Source organism: Pygocentrus nattereri, chromosome 22 (assembly GCF_015220715.1).
Source record: "Pygocentrus nattereri isolate fPygNat1 chromosome 22, fPygNat1.pri, whole genome shotgun sequence".
Taxonomy (NCBI): Eukaryota; Metazoa; Chordata; class Actinopteri; order Characiformes; family Serrasalmidae; genus Pygocentrus; species Pygocentrus nattereri.
In genome coordinates this window covers 32,632,675-32,654,365 of record NC_051232.1, presented here as the reverse complement: position 1 = coordinate 32,654,365, position 21,691 = coordinate 32,632,675, and the positions used below count along the sequence as shown (strand labels likewise).

The 21,691-nt window shown below is 42.5% G+C and overlaps 1 protein-coding gene across 9 annotated transcripts in view; it reads left to right on the top strand.

Annotated features, from left to right (window-relative positions):
• Positions 1-21,691, top strand: part of LOC108437846 (Kv channel-interacting protein 2) — a 347,094-nt gene that overhangs the window by 318,870 nt on the left and 6,533 nt on the right. For 5 of the 9 annotated variants that reach the window (XM_037532671.1, XM_037532677.1, XM_037532675.1 and 2 more), the window contains 5 exons: positions 15,345-15,469; positions 18,098-18,167; positions 18,375-18,445; positions 19,883-19,990; positions 20,104-20,208. In XM_037532671.1, the coding sequence (XP_037388568.1) occupies positions 15,345-15,469; positions 18,098-18,167; positions 18,375-18,445; positions 19,883-19,990; positions 20,104-20,208 (479 nt within the window). Of the gene's footprint in view, positions 1-1,438; positions 1,533-2,868; positions 2,886-5,508; positions 5,605-15,344; positions 15,470-18,097; positions 18,168-18,374; positions 18,446-19,882; positions 19,991-20,103; positions 20,209-21,691 lie in introns of those variants that run through there. The other 4 variants (XM_037532670.1, XM_037532673.1, XM_037532676.1 and 1 more) reach the window with 3 other exon arrangements.

Below are 21,691 nucleotides of genomic sequence, written 5' to 3'. Positions count from 1 at the left end.
TTCCTGACGCAGTTTGACCACAACTGATGACCTAATGTCACGCCACATGTCTGGCACCACTGACGTGGACTGAAAGAAAGCATTTGGAGCAGTTGGCGATTATTTTCGAGGACGACTCTTATCAGCTGAACTTTACTGAGCCTGTGGGACTCGGATCCCTCAGGAGCCGCTCGTGACACACTTGCGGCTGATCTGTGAACTGTAAGCGAGTCGAGGTCTCAGGGGGTCCTCATACAGTGAAGAGGAACGTGACGGTGGCACAAGGCCAGTGTTAATTATAGAGAAAAGTGAGTCAGGAGCATCTTCTACTTGAGCTCCATGGATTACTGTACATTAGCCTGAAGAAGAACAGGCTCTATGGAGAAAGTCTCATGAGGATGTAACTCTTTGAAGTCTAGAGATAGTGTTTTGCTTTGCATTAGATTTAGGTTATAGAATTACTTACTCCTCATTGTAAATTAATAACTTTACTTTTAATAGCCATGCTTTTCGTTGTTCTTGGCCATAGCTCCGACATCCAGGGGCTAAACCCAAAAACCAACTGTAACCCAAAAAAATTGTCCCAAACTTGACCACAGTCGAATTAAGGCTCAACTTAGTTTAACGCAAGTTTTAACTTAAGCAATTTAGCTAAACATAGTAAAAGGCTGTAGGCACAGCAGAGGAAATCTCAGCCTCTGGAATATAAAGCAGGCAGATGGTAACATCCCAGGCCTTTGGCTGGCTTTATGATGACATTTCATCCCCAAAATAAACCACTTTTGTGCATTTTTGTCCTCCACAAGGCCCATTATCTACCGATGCTTGGTTTCGATCAGTTACGCAATGGACTACAGCTACCATATACATTAGAACTGAACCTGCTTCACAGCTCACACGACTACGGGTGGGGCAGTCGGGAAACGTTCGATGCTGCAAGCAGCAAGACTGATCTTTTTTTGTCCTAGCACATGCAGCACCACTGTTGCATCGCACGATGTGTATTGCATCAGATATGGACCATGTACTTCACTTCAAGTCCTCACTCTTGGTGTTTTTACTGGCACTCCGCCTGATACGATCATCTCCACTCAGTAGATCATTTTGAGATGATTATTTGGAGCTTGATTCTCTCGTCTAGACCTTTTCCCCCCCGAAATATACCAAACTGCTCCGTCCTGAGTACAAATCTATTCCTCAATCAGATCTGCATCCAAATGCAGTAGATGCATGCAAGACTTATGCGCACACACACCAGCCCCCGGGGCCTGAGGGTGGACCTCTGCTGGACTTGCGGAAGCATTAATCTAATGCTCAGTGGTCCGCAGCTGCTCTGGTCAGTCTCCAAGCGACACTGCTGAGGTACAACAAACCCAAGGCTGGGAGGTGAATGCAGGGAGGAAGGAGAAAGGGAGAGACGGATTGTGGTTAGGGACGGAGCAGAAGGAGACGAGGAGCGAGCGCGGTGTCCGTCATGGCCCTCATCTCCCAAACCGCTGGGGCCGCGCTGAGAAAGGTCAAACTGCTGCTGCCATGGCGACATAAGGGCAAGAGTAAGTGTTCTCATCAGCTTTTGACCAGATGGGAAGGACAACGCGAGGCACGTTTGTTCCATTTGTGGATGCTTTCGTGGTAATTGGGCTTTCTTCAGCTTCTAGACTGGCGAGCGCAAATCGTTTCATTGTAGTTGTTGGTCTGCATTTAGTGAGGCAGTGAATCTGCTCCCTTCAAATGTATGCATCATTTTCACATAGATTAAATAATACATCACCAGTTATTGCAAAGTGTAAGTAAACCAACAGATGAAATTGTGTGTAGTGTTTTACTCATACAGGTACTCGAGCAGTTTAGGTGCATTGCCGCATTCAGATTAGTTTTTTGATGTTGGGTTACGACGTGCAGGTGAAGAAAGTGATCCAAGTACATTCTTTAGTGTTTTTTAGTGGTTCTCTGAAATGCCTAGCGCACACTTTTCACCCTGACCCTGTCATTGCGATCGGTGGGTTCTCAGATTCAGTGTCTACCTTTTTTCATGTGTTCAACAAGCCTTAATGGCTGGCATGGTTGTGGCTAAGAAGGTCATTCTTTTGAAATGGAAATGAGCTTCTCCACCATGTTTTAAACATTGGTTGTGTGAGATGCTTCATATTATTACAGTGGAGATGTCGCATATCTGTGAGGCATAGAGATGTTTTAACTAGTTTGGGGTCCGTTCTTGGACCATCTAAAGTGACCCTCAGTGCACTTTTTTGTTATATAGTGACATCCCATTCTTAATCCATAGGGTTTAATATGATGTCGGCCCACCCTTTGCAGCTATAACAGCTTCAGCTCTTCTGGGAAGGCTTTCCACAAGGGTTAGGAGTGTTTATGGGAATTTCTGACCGTTCTTCCAGAAGCGCATTTGTGAGGTCACACTCCACTCTAATTCATCCCAAAGGTGTTCTATGGGGTTGAGGTCAGGACTCTGTGCAGGCCAGTCAAGTTCTTCCACACCAAACTGGCTCATCCATGTCTTTATGGACCTGCTTTGTGTGCTGGTGCGCAGTCATGTTGGAACAGGAAGGGGCCGTCCCCAAACTGTTCCCACAAAGTTGGGAGCGTGAAATTGTCCAAAATCTCTTGGTGCTGAAGCTTTAAGAGTTCCTTTCACTGGAACTAAGGGGCCGAGCCCAACTCCTGAAACACAACCCCACACCATGATCCCCCCTCCACCAAACTTTACACTCGGCACAATGCAGTCAGACAAGTACCGTCTCCTGGCACGCTGGAATTCACTGAGCTCCTGAGAGCGACCCATTCTTTCACTAATGTCTGTAGAAGCAGTCTGCAGGCCTAGGGGCTCGGCTTTATACACCTGTGGCCATGGAAGTGACTGGAACACCTGAACTCAGTGATTTGGATGGGTGAGTGAAAACCTTTGGAAATGTAGCGTAATCCTACGTAAATGTAAATAAATGCTTATTCCAATAGGCATATTTGCTAAGTTTACTTTTGCCGGTTTGATCAAAGTCAGCTAAATTAGCTTTTAAGACAGATGATGCCTGTTGGAATAAGCATTTATAAATGGTTATGTCAGATGTCATGACGGGCATATGGAGGCATCATGTAGCCTCTTTAACAGAACCCTACAGTACAGTGTTACCCAAAACGGTGCAGACTTAAATCTGATGTAAATGTTGTTGCACAGTGGTGTTTTGCACAATAAGAACCTTCTGTTTTGATATCTGACCTTAGATCTTTGTTATTGTCTCTCTTTGACATCGAAACAAACCGACGTGTCAGAAAAGCTCTAGTCCTGTGACAATTTAAGAGCTTGTCACGGTTCTGGTTTTTCCCACCGCTCGTTGCTCAGGCTATGTGTTTTTTTTTTAAGACTGGAAAGGGGGGGTTGCTGTTTGATGGAGGTTTTGAAGCTGCCCTCGCTCACTGTTTTTGGGATTGCTCGACCATCGTTGTGTTGTCCTTTTTGTGTTATTGCCTTCAAAACTGAATGACCCGTCGTAATGTGTGGTTGTTAGTGGAAAACGAAGATCGCTGTGTTTAAGAGGTCTCTCTGAAGCCCGGTCAGCAAAGACTCTTGTCAAGTGTTGTACTGCATGCTTTGTTCAAAACTTGTGAAGGTACTCACTGTATGTGTGTGAGCCTGTGTATCATTTCCTCTGTCTTCACCATCCATCACAGATGACAGTGCAAAGTGCTACTTTGTGTAATGCATCAATAATCCGCACAATAGAAACCCCATATCTCACGGCTCGCTGGGTTCCCATCTACCACATTAATCCGGAACATCAGCACTCGTTTTATTCACTGGCACAATGTTCAACTAGAAGATGAGGTTATCCATCCATTCAAGCCGTCATGTTTCCATCCACTGGGTCATATCTCTGTTCGCATGGCCCCTTTTATATGCATATCCATTTACTGTAGTGAAAACTAGGACCTGGCTGATACGGAAACTAGAGTTCACTGTTTAATTCATGTTATGCAGTATTTATAAACCTCAGTCAGCAAACAAAATCATGAATCAGACAGTAATTACATTATTATTCAGTGCAAAATGGGTTAGGCAAGTTACATAAAGTTCAAAATACCAGATCCTGGGGAGGGTCTGGGATGTCCTAATTAATCTCGGTCAAAATTCAGGGGGGTCCCTGAAAATAAAGGCTGTTTAATAAAAAAAAAAAAAAAATAGACCCTCAAATACAAATTCAGGAACAGCTCATTTTTTTATATATATGTGTGTATATATAATATAATTCCTGCTTTTCCTCAAAGCAATGAGCTTCTATCTTGAATATTCTCAACTAACTAGAGTTGCACCACAGCTCTGCCTCAGGGTGGCGCTGTAGCAAACTGGCTCACCCAGTTGGTCCCTTGTAGCCAAGCAAACGTAACTATGCCCAGAATACCTCCGAAAAAACTTCACAATGTACCACAACATGTCTAAATCTGAAAACTCAACTTAGAGTTTGGAGTAAAGACTCAACTGTTCCTCATTTCTCAAACTGGAGACAGAAGAGGAGATGAGGAAGACCTCAGTTAATGTGAGGAAGAGTGCAGAGCCACACTAGAACAGAGACTTTACACTTTAGCATGTTGTCCTCCTCATAGTATGAATCATTTCTGTCATTTACGTAATCCGTCCTCTACACTATGATTTATATGGCTGCAATGAAAAAGTCTGCGCTCACCAATTTATGAGAAAAATAAACATGTTCCACCCAAAAAGCAGATTAGTAGTTTTTTTTAATTGCTCTCCCACCTTCGGGATGTATTCTCAGAAGGGTTTTTCCTAAACTTTAAACTGGGAAATTCAGCATGTAATCATGTTTACACCACGTGTAGATATTACGTTCAGACCAGGGCGCAACTTTAATACAGTTAGGAAATTTACAGACTCCAGCTGTTTTAGTTGGAAGTTTACTGACTGTCACTTCTCAGTTGCCACATTTTAAGCTCAATTAAACAGCAAAAATCGCCGGGATGATGAATGACATGAATATCGCGGTGTTAGAAAGTGTAGAGCGTCTCAGAATTCTTAGTGGTTTGGATGGTTAGGTTAATTTCCTCTTTCTTCATTTCTCTTCACTTCATTCCTCGGTCAGATAAAATGACCATGTTAAAGATTAGGTTTGAATGTGTTTTACATCTTGTTACTTTAACAGTGATAAAGCAGAGCAGACCGGCTAAAGAATAATACAAAAGCATGAAGCTAATAAATTCAAGTAGTGCATCTCTTATCATTCATTACGAGATAAAACATGCCATTTAGAAATAGCTGTTATTTATGCCCCTGTAGATATTAGTTAATACAGATAAATGCATCTTGGTATCGGCTGATTTTATCGGCCAAATGATGTATCGGTCGGGTCCTAGTACAAACGAATACATGACATTTACTGTGGTCACGTTTCCTGTGGATGTGTGTGTTGCATTGTGCTTGTGTGTGTGTGTGTGTAACTGATTTGTGTGTGTCTGTGGTGAAAGCTCTTTCTCTAACTCTCTGTTGTGGTTGGTGACTTGCAGGTAACGCTCCCAGCCAAAGCAAAAAAACCATTAAACAGAGATTCCTCAAGCTGCTGCCCTGCTGTGGGCCCAGTGCCGCTCCCTCAGTCAGTCAAAGCAAGTGACTCTCCACCACCTCACTCACCGGTTTCTACCACCCTGCATATAACCCCACTATCTGTCCTGCTTATGTAGGACACACACTGTAGAGTTGGACACAATAATGGAAACGACACATTTACAAACATTCTCTTAAAACCTCAATTATTCATCTAACTACGCTAAAAAAAAAACATTTGGTTCTGCATTCTGATTGGCTGATTGGCATTCTTTACAATTAATGTTTCAGGAAAACGGTTGATTTTTTTTTTTTTTTTTGTTTTTGTTTTGTTTTATTAGGAGAAACAAAATCAGTTCCTTGAAGTCACTTTGGTAACACTTTACATTACATTAAGGGTCGCACATTGAAGAACTGTCATTATTAAATCATTCACTACTCATCATTTACATATTAGATCATTACTTGGTAGCTGATTATGGACTTATGGATTATGGATTAATTAGTAAGTAGTACACTGTTGTCTCACTTTGGTTCGCTATAGTAGTGCATGGCTTAATCACCAATTAACTGAGGAGTAACTGCTACTTACGGCTTCTCTAATGAAGTTTATTTGTAAGAAGTAACGTGAGGATCAGCTCGAACAGAGCCTTTCCTGACTTGCAGCCCACACAACCAGCTGTGAAAGCCTTTATGGCCCACACGATTCAACTGCCCGATCAATGTGCAAACAAATATAATGCAAAAATCAATGTAGCATGTGCCTGATTTTATGATATATGGACACAGTTGTCCAAAAAGTCTTGGTACTGAAGCATTAAGGTTTCCCTTCACTGGAACTAAGGTGTCTGGACCAACCCCTGAAAAACAAACCCCATATCATTATCCCTCCTCCACCAAACTTTACAGTTGGCACAGTGCAGTCAAGCAGGTAACGTTCTCCTGGCATTGACGTCGAGTTGGTGACTTCTATGCTCTGTGCTCCTCAGCACTCGGCGACCCGCCCTGTAACTTTACGTGGTCTGACACTTCGTGGTTGAGCGGCTGTGGTTCCTAAACGCTTCCACATTTTCAGTAAAACCACTTAGGGTTGGTGGTGGAATATCTAGAAAGGAAGATATTTCTTTGTTGCAATTGGAGGCCTCCTATTACAGCACCACGCTCAAACTCGGTGTGTAAAGTACTTGCTTTTCACACCTGTGGCAGTGAAACACCTGAACAACCGAACATTTTCAGCATGATCTAATGAGTTAGCTGATGTTGTTTGGCAGCCAAGTGCTGGATGACAGGCTGAAGATCTGACAAGGGATTTCTGGCTCGGTTCAGGTTTAGATGCTTCTAAGCTTTATATTAAAAAGACCTCTGAGTGTTCAGATTGGTAGTCACTCGTTTTCTGTTCTTAGACCCGCGAAGCCCAAAGGCACCATGCGCAGTTTAGTTTACTCATGCGGTATTTTGGGATGACTGTATATGCGTATAACCGCTGATACCTTGCACACATTATTTACTGATATTTTCTTCGTGCTGTGGTTGATGTTTGATTTGTGAGCGTTCGTCAGTAACAGGATTTTTGTCCTCTGCTTCATCACGGACCCTGTTAGCATCTCCAAAATCAGCTCAAACTGAGTTGTGAACAATCAAAACTCTTCTAACGTTCCAGCATGGAAACTGGAAAGTGCTTTTCCAGAATGGAAAGTAGCCCATTCCGTGTCTGTTTGCCTGTTTTTATAAGAAGAAAAGTAGATCTGCCCTTTTCCTGAAGTTCATTGCTCACTACTGTATTTTCTTCTATTCAGTTTATTATCAGGGTTTTCCGCCTTTTTATTTAGTTATTCATTTATTTATTTAAATGGTTTCCTCAGACTGAGATGTGGTGGCTGTTTTTACTTGTAGGTGGTCCAGCCTCAGGGTCTTTCTTTCTAAAAGACCCTGTCTGTAACCGTTTATCCCTGATGGATGAATTTCATATGAACAAAAAGAGAAATCACTCGCATTCAGATGTAAACAGAGAACCTTTTGCGAGACTAATAAATGAGGTTGACCTAAATATGATGTAATATTTAGCGAATGAGGTCATTTTTTTAAAATTATGTTTTAAAAATGTTTACATATTATTTAAAACAAAAGAACCCCACCCCCCCCAGCAGTACCACTGCAGCCCACTGGGGGGCCCAGAGCTCACAGGTTGGAAACCACTAAATAAGTCTACCAGTTTATCATTGCATCTCTACTCCACTGTGCTGTCTGGAAGACGCTCTTTAAGCTTTACTGGGATGGACACAAAGTAGTAATTAATACATCAGCTTTATTAACAGGTAATTAAGTGGACTAACTCAAGTACTACCTAGTTCTTATGTCAATTCTGTATCTGAGGAAACAGATTTTAGTTCGTTTGCAGTGTGATAAATAGTCATTAGAGCACAGCTGATGAATGATTTAAGCTATGAGCTACAGGCAGAACCATCAGTGAACAGCGTCTTAATAACCAAGGACTCAGTCAGTAACTACAGTAATAACTGCTGCTTTACAAACTGTTAATATATTAGGAGTATTGATTGCATATTAACATGTAACTAGCAGTGTTACCCCATCTCAGCGCTTCATGACAACTAAACATAAAGCTACGTAAACATCTATAAATACTCATTCCAATAGGTATCGTTTGTCATCAAGGTCACATTTACCCACCTTTTATCGCTCTGGGATTGGGAGTTACATGATGCAGACCAGCCCCCCAGAATTCTATGCATTTTTATTTTCATTTCTTACTATTAGATACACTAAATTTCCAAAAGTTTTCACTCACCCATCCAAATCATTGAATCCAGGTGTTCCAATCACTTCCATGGCCACAGGTGTATAAAGCCGAGCCCCTCGGCCTGCAGACTGCTTCTACAGACATTAGTGAAAGAATGGGTCGCTCTCAGGAGCTCAGTGAATTCCAGCGTGGTGCCGTGATCGGACGCCACCTGTGCAGCAAGTCCAGTCGTGAAATTTCCTCACTACTAAATATTCCACAGTCCACTGTCAGTGGGATTATAACAAAGTGGAAGCGATTGGGAACGACAGCAACTCAGCCACGAAGTGGTCGGCCACGTAAAATGACAGAGCGGTCAGCGGATGCTGAGGGGCATAGAGCGCAGAGGTCACCGACTTTCTGCAGAGTCAATCACTACAGACCTCCAAACTTCATGCGGCCTTCAGATCAGCTCAAGAACAGCGTAGAGAGCTTCATGGAATGGGTTTCCATGGCCGAGCAGCTGCATCCAAGCCTTACATCACCAAGCGCAATGCAAAGCGTGGAATGCAGTGGTGTAAAGCGCCGCCACTGGACTCTAGAGCAGTGGAGACGAGTTCTCTGGAGTGACCAATCACACTTCTCCGTCTGGAAATCTGATGGATGAGTCTGGGTTTGGCGGTTGCCAGGAGACGGTACTTGTCTGTCTGCATTGTGCTGAGTGTAAAGTTTGGTGGAGGGGGGATCATGGTGCGGGGTTGTTTTTCAGGAGTTGGGCTCGGCCCCTTAGTTCCAGTGAAAGGAACTCTTACAGCTTCAGCACCAAGAGATTTTGGACTATTTCATGCTCCCAACTTTGTGGGAACAGTTTGGGGACGGCCCCTTCCTGCTCCAACATGACTGCACACCAGCACACAAAGCAGGTCCATAAAGACACGGATGAGCCAGTTTGGTGTGGAAGAACTTGACTGGCCTGCACAGAGTCCTGACCTCAACCCCATAGAACACCTTTGGGATGAATTAGAGCGGAGACTGTGAGCCAGGCCTTCTCGTCCAACATCAGTGTCTGACCTCACAAATGTGCTTCTGGAAGAACGGTCAAAAATTCCCATAAACACTCCTAACCCTTGTGGAAAGCCTTCCCAGAAGAGCTGAAGCTGTTATAGCTGCAAAGGGTGAGCCGACATATTAAACCCATGAGATAACCAAGGTGGCTGGCTAATGGAAAACTAGCCAAAGTTTTCATCCTGAATCCCTAATTCTGACAGCCAATGTGCTACAAAGTAATGCTGAGGAAGTTAAGATCAGCACGGTTCCTGCTCGGACGTGTCCTCATCCTCAACTAGCTCTTCCATTACGGTCTCCTTAGTGCCACCTTAATTATTTTGCAGTTCTCGGCACGGCTGTTCACTTTCACGTTTCATGCATGGAAAAAGCTACACAGGAAACCCTAAAAAGAAAGATACCATGAGGCTAATGGCTTGCATGAAAACAGGGCTTTAGTCTGAGTTTTTATGCTTGTATAGTAAATCTACAAGTTACAGATAAGCTCATGGAAGGGACGAGGCAGACGCATCTAATCAAGTGGACAGCGCAGGTTTCACAGTAACCGCTCTTGAGTCACAAGGAGATGAAATGCAGCAGCTGCTAATATGATGCACCGCGACTGTCCGTCGCTTGTTTGTTTACGAGATGAGGCCTTTTATGAATCTGGAGTAATATTGGTTTCTATGGGCTTTTAATAATATCATGCCCATTTAGACATCTTTACTCATTAGCATCAGGGAGGCCAGTGTTTACTCTGAGGCCTGGGCAAAAAGGCATCTGTTTTTATCATATCAGCATGTTTTTAATCTACCCTTCTCCTTTAATAACGTGCTTTCCGAGTCGTTTTGACTCGGTGAAACAAATCGGTGATGCCTCCTATTCCACATGTGGATATATTTTACTTCCTAACATGGATGTGAAGGTGATTTTGATTATCTCTGGTCTATATTTATGTTTTTTTCTCTTGGATCCACTTATGATCGTGTGATTTTTTTTTTTTTTTTTTTTTTTTTTTTAATGGACCAAAACCAGTCATAGCTCATTTCTGGTGACTGTTTTTCATCCTTTCTTAGTTGCAAACTGTTTTTGTTGATGTCCCTTTTAAGACTTCAACATCATGCAATCCAAATCCATTGGTATTAATGTGGAGTCGCTCCCCTTTGTGGCTGTAACAACTTCCACTGTTCTGGTAAGCTTTCTACAAGATTTCGGAGAGTGTCTGTGGGAATTTGTATCCATTCAGTCAAAAGAGCATTTGTGAGATCAGACACCGATGGTGGACGAGAGGGTCTGGCTCACAATCTCCATTCTAATTCATCCTAAAGGTGTTACCTGGGGTTGAAGTCTGGGCTCTGTGAGGGACAGTCATGCTCGAACAGGAAAGGCTCTTCTCCAAACTGTTCCCACAAAGCTGTAAGCCTATAATTGTCTGTAATGTCTTTGTATGCTGGTGCATTAACGTCATCCTTCACTGGAACTAAGAGGCCCAAACCCTGTAAAACAGCCCCAGCTCATTATCCCTCCTCCACCAAACTTTACTGTGCATTCTGGTAGGTAACATTTTCCTGGAATTTGCCAGACTTAGACTTGTCCATCAGACTGTCAGATGGAAAAGCGTGATTCATCACTCCACAGAACAAGTTTCCACTGCTCCAGTGTCCAGTGGTGGCGTGCTTTACACCACTCCAGCCGACACCTGGCGTTGTGCATAGTGATCTTAGGCTTGTGTGCAGCTGCACCACTAAGGAAACCCATTTCATGAAGCTCCCAATGCACAGTTCTTGTGCTGATGTTGCTTCCAGAGGCAGTTTGGTGCAACAGAAGGTACGTGATTTTAAGCGCTACATGCTTCAGCACTCATTTCATGGCTGAGCTGTTGCCCCAAGACCTTTCCATTTCACAATAAGAACATTTACAAGTCACTGAGCTCTTCAGTACGACCCATTCTACTGCCAGTGTTGGTCATTGGAAATTGCAAGGCTATGTGCTTGATTTTACACATCTGTTCGTAGTGGTTCTGTTAGGAAAGGGTTGTTTTTGCGGCTTCATTTCTACATATGCACTGTTTAGACTGGGGATTGAATGAAGTTCTGTTAGGAATTAAATTTAGACTGTAGGGTAGCTGGAGAAGAAAACGCAGTGGCTTTCTTCTATAATTGGTTTGGTTTTTCTTTTGAACAGCTAAAGAAAGCTTTCATCTTACATTGCCTGCCACCTCCTGACAGTGACATGACAGTACATCGCATAGGTCCAGGAGGACGGTCCAGCGTCTGACAAATTGTTCAAAATCTGTATGAGTGCTGTGGAACCAGCGCCAAACGCTCTGAGCTGCTGGAGCTTCACTGCTGATGAAAATCCCGCTGCTCAGTTCTGACGGATTCACCCTGATTGACGTGGAGAACGCAGAACACTCTGCTCAGGGGTCTCAGCTCCTCTCAGACTGAAGGAGCCAGTCAGAAACTCTATGACCCCCTCTTACAGTTGGATTGTGATTGGTTCCTCGGCGCCTCACGGTTGTAAAAATGTGGCGCTTTGAAATCGGACGAATCTTTTTGAATCACCCTGTATAAATATTCATAAGAATATTGTAAAAATCCTGAGCTTTAGTGTTGAGCACATGACACCACTATTGTGTGGATATCTTATGAAATATGGAATTTACTGAGGAAGGAAAGTCTGAAACCAAAAGTGGTTCCGTGGATTTTAAGCTGAAACTTTATAAAACAGCTTGATGATACTGGACGTGAAATTGTAAACTGTTGCTTATTTATTGCAACACATTTTACAGTAAATGTTTAGACGCCCGCTCATCCCTTTTTTTCTGAAATGAAAGGTCTGGATAGGGAGTTTGGCTTCCTCCGCTGCTGTAACAGCCTCTAATCTGTTGAACATTGCTGGTTCCACTTGAATTAAAAGTAAAGTATGTTTTTTTTTTTTCCTCCTTACCATTTTGGAGATGCAAGGTCATCAACGTCACACTGATGAAGATATGATGAGTAGATAATTCACTCACGTCCTTCAGGTTTAGACTGAGTTCTAAATGGTGGATTTCCATGCCAAAAGGATCCTTCTCTTAGCTAAGAGGAGGGCAAAAACAACTGCGTCAGCCACTTGGGGCTTGCAAAAAAGAGATTCTGCCGGGACCCCAAATAATGTAAGCAATGGGCAGGGGGGTTATGTTGCATTCAAAGGCCTCAGTTAGTGAAGTAAGAACCACAGACCAGAACCTATTAAGCTTTTTTGCAGGCCCAAAACGTGTAACAAGTTGGCAGGTGTTCCAGCACAGCAAGGGCATGCTGGATCCTACCCCTGGGTAAATGCCTGCCAATCTAGCATTGCAAAGGTCTGCTCTATGGACAGTATGGGCTCTATACAGTTTGAACTGTATCAAACTCAGACAAGGACAGGAAGAGTAATAATTTATCCTTTTTTTAAAGTTTTGGACCACAAGTCCTCATCTGTCCACTCCCCCCCCCCCCCCCCCCCCCCCCCCCCCCATCAATCTTTGCAGCACTTTTTTTCAGACAGCTTGCTTTCCATTTTTTTTTTACATATTTATTTATTCTTGTCTTTTCGTTTATTTCTTTAATTCTATAAATTGGCCAGTGAGTGTAGATATAAGTTTCTAATAAACTGGCAACTCGGAGCACAGAGTAGTCTGTGTTTCCAGTCTGGCACTGTTCTGTCAGTAAATTCAGGAGGTCCTTCAGGTCACTTTCAGCGCTGGTGTGAGACGAGGAGCAGATTTTCACAGGACTGATTGAGCTCGTCTGTCATGTAGAGTCAGGACCGAACATGAATCTGTCTAAAGTCTAAATATTTAGAGTTGGATTTCCACTGTAATCTTCTGCAGAGTGAATAACGCAGATGGATGCTCTTCTGTTCATTTATCACCGCTATATTAACTACAGTTAGAGAGAGAGAGACAGAGGGAGAGACAGAGGGAGAGACAGAGGGAGAGACAGAGGGAGAGACAGAGAGAGAGACAGAGAGAGAGACAGAGGGAGAGACAGAGGGAGAGACAGAGACAGAGAGAGAGAGACAGAGAGAGAGAGAGACAGAGAGAGAGACAGAGAGAGAGAGAGACAGAGAGAGAGAGACAGAGGGAGAGACAGAGGGAGAGACAGAGGGAGAGACAGAGCGACAGAGACAGAGAGAGAGAGAGAGACAGAGGGAGAGACAGAGAGAAAGACAGGGAGAGACAGAGCGACAGAGACAGAGAGAGAGAGACAGAGAGAGAGACAGAGAGAGAGACAGAGAGAGAGAGAGACAGAGGGAGAGACAGAGGGAGAGAGAGAGAGAGAGACAGAGAGAGAGAGGGAGAGACAGAGGGAGAGAGACAGAGAGAGGGAGAGAGACAGAGAGAGAGAGAGAGAGAGACAGAGGGAGAGAGAGAGACAGAGTGAGAGAGAGACAGAGAGAGAGACAGAGAGAGAGACAGAGAGAGAGACAGAGGGAGAGACAGAGGGAGAGACAGAGGGAGAGACAGAGGGAGAGAGAGAGACAGAGGGAGAGACAGGTTTGGACATACTGAAGATTTTTTTTAACTGGTTTTCAGCTTTAGGATAACCGTGCAGAGAGCAATTAGAATCAGAGTTAAACAAATCAAAACTTCATTTTTTTCAATAAACTTTTTGCTTTGGAAACGAACCTGAGAATCAGCTGCACTGGTTGTTTGTCCAGAGATCAAAATGTCTTTTTTTGTTTATAAAAACATGTAAATAATCCAGAGATCACGAGTTCAGTCACCAGTGATGCTCCAAGACAGCGCGGTTGTCGTGGCCTTCCCTCTCCTCCCTCCATCGCTCAGCACAGCGCCCGCCAGTGCCGGCGTCTGTTAGCTGACTTAACAGAGCGGGCAGTTGGTGTTCTCCAAGCCGTCTAATGACATTGCAGCTGCGGTGGCAGTTCAAAACCATGTCGTGGAAAAAGAAGCTGGTGAATACAAAGCCAACCTCAGCTGACCTCAGTAAAGGCATCCTTAACCAAGAAATACATTTTCTTGTAGATGTTTAATGAGCAGCCAACAAGCAGCTCAGTAGAGCTGAAAGGCCGCTAGAGCTGCTGAACTGGTCACACTGGCAGATCTAACGCTGCTTCCCAAACCACACACTTAAACACTTCACCTACTACACTAATAAGAGCTCTTTCAGTGGTAAAGCTTCAGTGTTCATTAATACATACTGCAGTAAATCGGAGAGTATATCGTTTGAATATAATCACCAGTAATGGTTTTAAAACTGTTCTGGGGAAAATGGTCTTTGCTGGATCGTTGACGGCTTTAGCCCATGACGAACTGCCGCTGTGCTCCTGAGTAACCTTAACAGAATACCTTGGATTGGACATTGGGTCAAAAATCAGTTGGAAAAAAATCCAAGAAATGTGCATAAAGACCCTTATTTACATTTTCTTGTCTTTTAGTTAAACTAAAACGGTCGTAGTTTGTTTTTCCGTCCTCTGTTCGTCATTTACAGTTCAACAGGTTGTTTTTGTTACTGTCTCTTTAAGACAAATGTATGTAAATGACCTCTGCTGTGGTTGGCTGCCTTGTGCTGTGTGTCATACAAAAAGCAATCCCAGCTCTTGATTTCTGTAGCCTGACCAGGAATCCTCATGCAGAGGTGTTGATTTGTGACCTCAGTTGGCCGTTTTTGCTGTTAGTCTGTATGGAGTGAGACCGGAACACTTCACACACCATGTCAAACTGTTCTGTTTAAAAAATTAAACAAAAAAAACTTTACATCACGTGTGCCCAAACTTTAGACTTGCACCATAACTCACATTTTTGACATTCATAAAAGACGCGCTGAAGATTTCTACACCTTTCTACACCTTGACCTCCTCAGTTGTGATTGTGTTTTGCCTTTAATGGAGTTTGTGATAAAGATGTTATTGACTTTTAAAAACATTTGACCGTCGTAACCTTCACACTGGTCATTATATGAATCGGTTTGCCTGCTTGTGTCCGTGTGTGGCTGCTGCACTTGTCCTGACGAGACCTCCTGTCTTCCACAGACAGCATCGAGGATGACTTTGAGCTGTCCACCGTGTGCCATCGGCCAGAGGGGCTGGAGAAGCTGCAGGAGCAGACCAAGTTCACCAAGAAGGAGCTCCAAGTGCTCTACAGGGGCTTCAAAAACGTGAGGATCTCAGACTCATTCATGGTCCATTAAAGAGCAGATGAAGAGCGTCTACAGAGCCGTGTTATTCACCCAGCAGCGCGTGACCTGCTGGACGCTCATCTTTCTAAATTAATTGATCTATCATTATCTATTAATATATTAGAATCGTCCACAATGTCAAATTGAACTTATAACCAGAAAGATCCCATCATCTGCGCTGTAGTCAATAAAGGGTTTGTGGATGATGAAGTGGATGATCGTGTGTGATCTACTGTTAACTGTAAAGAGAAAAATGGGCAAAAGAGTCTTTTTGTGAAATAAGTGCCACTACAAATAAACGACTGGGGGCAGTCGTGGGCTGGAGGTCAGGGAACCAGCCTCGTGACCAGAAGGTCGCCGAGTTTGATCCCCAGAGCCGACAGCACATGACTGAGGTGTCCTTGAGCAAGACACCTGACCCCCAACTGCTCCCCGGGCACTGCGGATAGGGCTGCCCACCGCTCCGGGCAAGTGTGCTCACTGCCCCCTAGTGTGTGTGTGCTCACTAGTGTGTATGTGGTGTTTCACTCCACGGATGGGTTAAATGCGGAGGTGAAGTTTCCCCGTTGTGGGACTAATAAGGGTCTCTTAATACTTCAGTTTTAACATATCACCAGTTTTGCTCTCCACCCTGTTACACACTGGTATTTAGCCGTGTCACACTGCATGATGAGTATGTGATGCCTTTTAAGCCAGTGGTCGCCAACCTTCCCCCTGGAGATCTGCTTTCCTGCAGAGTTTAGGTCCAACCTGTATCTGACAAACTGCCAATCAAGGACTTCTGAACATGTTGATTATCTGGAGCAGGTGTGGCTGATTGTGGATGGGCCTACACTTTGCAGGAAGGTGGCTCTCCGGTGGGGGGGAGGGTTGTGACCAAGCATTTAAAGGAGCCAAATTCAAAAGCTGATGAGATTTGGATCTCGGCTAGTTTTGCACAGTATTTCACCTCATTACAACTTCGGGACATAAGAATACTTGCTTGACATGACATTTTCGTGAGCGCTTGGCATGTGGAAGCACGTTGCGTAGCTAAAACCGGTAGTAGCAGCATCTCGAGGCCTGAATTTCGTCCATACATTCGTCCCTTTTTTATTATTTATTTGCTTATTTTTTATTACCTTTGTGCCATACAGTGTCAGAAATATGAGACACATTTATTTGAGACTGACACAGTTTAAAGCATTTATACATTATTCTCTATTGCCAGTGCGAAACACGTAAGACGACTTGACACATCAAATATGTCGTGGCTGATCGACCACATTTAAAGGGAACATTGTGTAGAAGCTATTCGTTTAAATGAGTGTCCTTCAACAACGCCAGTATGATCAGCATTACAGCAAATGTCAATCAACCGTTACTTATTTACAGCTGATCAACTTGAAATGGTCATTGTGGGATATGCAAAAGTTTGAAGATCATTCCAGGTGCAAAAGCCTCAGATTAATTAACTCATTAGGTCTTAATTGACTTGTTATGACTGACTAGACGGGTCAAGAACTGTTATTAGAAAGTGTCTGTTCCAGAGCCTAATAAACCACTGGTCTGAAAAGGAAGCTAACTGATGCCTACAAAGCAGGGCAAGGGTATAAAAAGATATCAAAGTGCTTCCTCCTCGCAATTTTCACTGTCCAGAGTTCACTGTCCACAGTTAAGGGGGACTGTGGAGGTCAACGAAAGACCTGGAGGGCAAAGAAAACTCTCCAAACTGGAACATATGCTGGCCAGAAATGCAAAGCAAAACCCCCATATAACTTCAAAGAATCTGCACAACTATTTAACTGACATCATAATTTCATCAGAAAATGAAATGCTTTGGCTACAAAATGCCCAAATGTATGTTTGAAGCAAAAAAGGAGCAGCATTCGATGAAAGGAACACCTTGCCAACTGTTAAGCAGCCAGTGGCGGCAAGCTTTACACCACTCCAGTGAATGCTTGGCATTGCGCATTGTGATCTTATGCTTTTGTGCAACTGCTCGGCCATAGAAACCCATTTCACGAAGCTCCAGACGCACAGTTTGTGTGCTAATGTTGCTTCCAGAGGCAGTTTGGAGCTCTGTAGTGAGTGATGCAACAGAAAATAGGCCGTTTCTGTACACTGTGAGCTTCAGCACTCGGCTTCCCTGCTACATGAGTTTCCATGGCTTACTGCTCCATGGCTGAGCTGTTGTTGCTCCTAGATATATTTCACAACCATAGCACTTACAGTTGTCTGGGGCAGCTTTAGCAGTGTAGAAATTTCAGTGTCATGGGATGCCACCTTTTGCCACAAGTCACTACTACAACCCATTCTACTGCCAGTGTTAGTCTATGGAGGCTGCATGGCTATGTGCTTGATTTTTTTGTTTTTTTTGTTTTGTTAGCGGGTGTGTAAACTTTCGGCCATATGTGCGCTCCCCTTGAATCAGCATAATGCCAACCACCTCCAACAAGGAAGATCATTGGTAACATTTAAATACACTGCATTAAGTGCAAGACAAACTTCTCCAGAATTAGAGTGTATAAGACTTTATAATATCTGAAAATATTTCCCTGCAAACTTGGATCTTCTATTGTAACATTTGGTCAGGCGAGTTACTCAAAGCAGCGTTTGGTTTTTCAGGAATGTCCCAGCGGTGTTGTGAACGAGGACACCTTTAAAGTCATCTACTCCCAGTTCTTCCCACAAGGGGGTGAGTCTGTCATGTGCCATCTGTGCTCCTTTCTGTCTTTCACTCTGTTATGTATTCATTCAGGAGCAGTGAGACCTGCTTTAAAAGGGCTTAACGGAAGAGCGTGAAGCTGGGAATGCTGATGGATTGTAGCTGTGTGGATGTTTACACTGAAAAATATTTCAAATGTACAAGATGCAGTCAGTCACGTCCTCTTTACTGCTGCAGATTCCAGTACGTATGCACATTTCCTCTTCGAGGCATTCGACACCAACAAGAATGGATCGGTTAGTTTTGAGGTGAGTTCTGTTCATTTATTGTGTTTTAAATTTTGAGCTTTTCATACTCAAAGCGCTTCATATAGGCATGGATAAAACATTAGAAATATACTTTACAAGAGAATTAATTAGTTACACAAATGAAAGTGATGTATGGCTGTGGCTATCAGTCGTGTGCAAAAGTTTGGGCACCCCTGGTCAGATTATTCTGTGGTGAACACACGTCTGCACATTTTAGAGGATCGTTACTGTTTATGGTTTTGACCGGTTTTTTTTTTTCGAGTTTGTTAAATTGTGCGCTAGAAATTGCAAAGAAATTCCATATTTACGTGTGTTCTCTGTAGAGGATGTGTTATTTTCACAAAATGTCTTTTGCCTGAGGGTTTTTTGTTTTGCTTGTTTGTTTGTTTGTTTGTTTGTTTGTTTGTTTGTTTGTTTGTTTTTGCATACAGCTGTATATCTGAGGGAGAACGGATACTTGCATGTACAATAATGGAACAAGATTAGATTGAAAAAAGGACAAACTTAATGTTTCATTTTTGGGGCATACAGACAACTAGTTGAATAATTAAAAGTAAATATTTTTTTATTAGAATTTTTTTTTTTTTTAATTTTAGATGTAAATTCAACATTTTCCAACTTTAAGTGACCAAATTCTCATGAATGTGAAAATGTTTTCCTCATATTTTCGACTTAGAATCTTAGTTTAGTTAATTACAATATAAGTAATTTATTTTTTAGTAATTCGACTAATTAATCTCATTACCACAACACTGTGTGTGTGTGTGTGTGTGTGTGTGTGTAAAGAGACATTTACATGCATTAAAGTTAAAACAAAAAGCTAAAAATGAACAATTGAACTTTTTTTTGCTACCATATTGATCTACCACCGGTCTACTGTAAATCTGCGTGAATATTCTGCCATGAGTTTAAACTGTTTGCTGACAGTAACGCAGTAATAATCTTACTGTCTGCGGTTTGTGTGCAAAAGTTTGAACACATCCAGTTAAATTGTAAGTTTTTATAAGTGAAAATAAGTGAACACATCCTCTACAGAGAAATATGAAATATTGCATGTTCTGGCAATTGTAGTGGACAATTTCTATTTATTTGCTGAATTTAATAAACTAAAAAAAACATGGAATAGAATTTAAAATGTGCCAAACATTCTGCACAGACCACCTTTTGTTTTTTTAATTTCAAAATCCAGCAAATAACCAGTTATTGTGCAGAAATGTCATCATGAAATCAGATGATGTAAAAAATTTTTTTTAAAAAAACCCAAAAAAACAAAAAATGGTTGAGATTTTATAAGCGATGTATATGAAACATGTCTCTGTAAAAACGTATGTAGCTGAATTCTTGCCTATATTTTTGATGTTCATCAAGTGATGGTAAATACCATGCTGACCTCAGCAAAGCTCACCAGTGCTGCCACTGCCCTCTTACTTTTTGCAGGACTTCGTCATCGGCCTGTCTATCATCCTCAGGGGGACGATAAACGATCGGCTAAACTGGGCCTTCAACCTCTACGATCTCAATAAAGACGGGTGCATCACCAAAGAGGTGCGTCGAGTCCGTCTTTGAAGGCTTTGGGTGGAACGAAGTGATTCAGTTTCACTGCAATGCTCATTAAAACAGCTGCGTCTAGATTTAACACGGTGTTTTTTGGCTTCCAGGAGATGTTGGACATCATGAAGTCCATCTACGATATGATGGGAAAGTACACATATCCCTGCATGCAGGAGGATGCTCCCAGAGAGCATGTCGAGACCTTCTTTCAGGTGATCTGCGTAGGACCCTAGACATCCATCAGCACACGTTTCCTGTGCTTCTTTAGTTTAGCACTGGAGCCACAAGGCTAATGTAGCTAACAGGGCTGCATGACGAATCACATTTTTAATGTTCTCGCGATATTAGCTTCCAGAACTTGCACATCGTTATGGGCTGCAATGACCGATCAGATCACCTCATATGTGCATCGGCAAAATCAGACTGGTGGGAACGTAGCATTAGAAGCTGAACAGGTCCGATTACAAAATACTAACCTGCACAGCTCAAAAAAACGACTGTATCCTGAACTAGTAGGCTATAAACATGCTTAAACCGCTACTGTTACAACAAATCTGCATCATCATAAGACGTGTTTTAAGGGACTGAATATACACATGTTCTTTTTTGTAGGCACACATTGAAAATGAACTCTACATATTTACTGTTAACCACATGGATGTTATCGTGCAGAACGAATATAAAAACCTGCGATGCAAGTTTGTTCTGAGGGGATCAGTTGATAGGCTTGAGATTTCTTTATGCAGCATTAGAGTTTATGAAAAGACGAAAAAATGTGAGAGCTGGCAACCCTGCCAGTCTTGGCTTTAGTGCTAGCTCATCCGAAAGAGCAGCTCCTCCTTATTAGACATGAAAATGCAATGCTTTAATTAAAAGATTGCCTTGCTTTGATTAATGTAAACACGGTTTCCAGTATTCCAGAATTGGCCTGCATACTGAGGTGTTTTCAATCATGTACAGTACAGAATTCTGAGACCGCACTAAAAGTCTGGTCATTTTCCCATTAAAACGTGGAAATAAACCAGATTTTACCGTCACGTAGATTTAAAAACAAAAAAAAGTTGACAATTACAATGAAGAGTCTACACCATTTCTAGGTCCCTATTCAAACTGAAGCAAGTATATATTGATCATGTTGAGGCCGTTTGTACAAGAAAAGGTCAGATTATGTTTTGAGTCTTGTTCTCTCCAGTGAAGCTTGTGCTCAGATGCCCCTCAGGTGGATTTGATCTGCTCATAAGAGACTTTTATACCAGCTTGTCCTTGCAGCTCGAGTGCACACGGTCATTACAGCAAAAGAACTCATCAAATACTTAGGAATTCTGAAATTCCTGTAAACATTTGTCTTTATTTTTCATTCTAATTTTTTTTTTCTGCTAAAAATTTAATCTGTGATTAAAAACTTAGTATTACATTAAAAAAGAAAGCAAAATAGAAGTATTTTCACCAGTGCCCTTAGACCTTTGCAGCCCACTGTGTGTCTGCACTGAACATGCTGTGAAGCCAGTTTAGTCCCTTTCCTGAGCTTTTCAGTGTTGGTGCAAGTACTGCAGATGTTCCCAGGTGAACCAAGATGAACCAAACATGTCTTGGCGTATTTGTGTCAGCCTGTAATTTAGATTTTTCACTGAACTATTTTTAACACAGGTAAACACTAATGGCTACAGCTAAAAGGCTCAACTTCAAACCCAAATG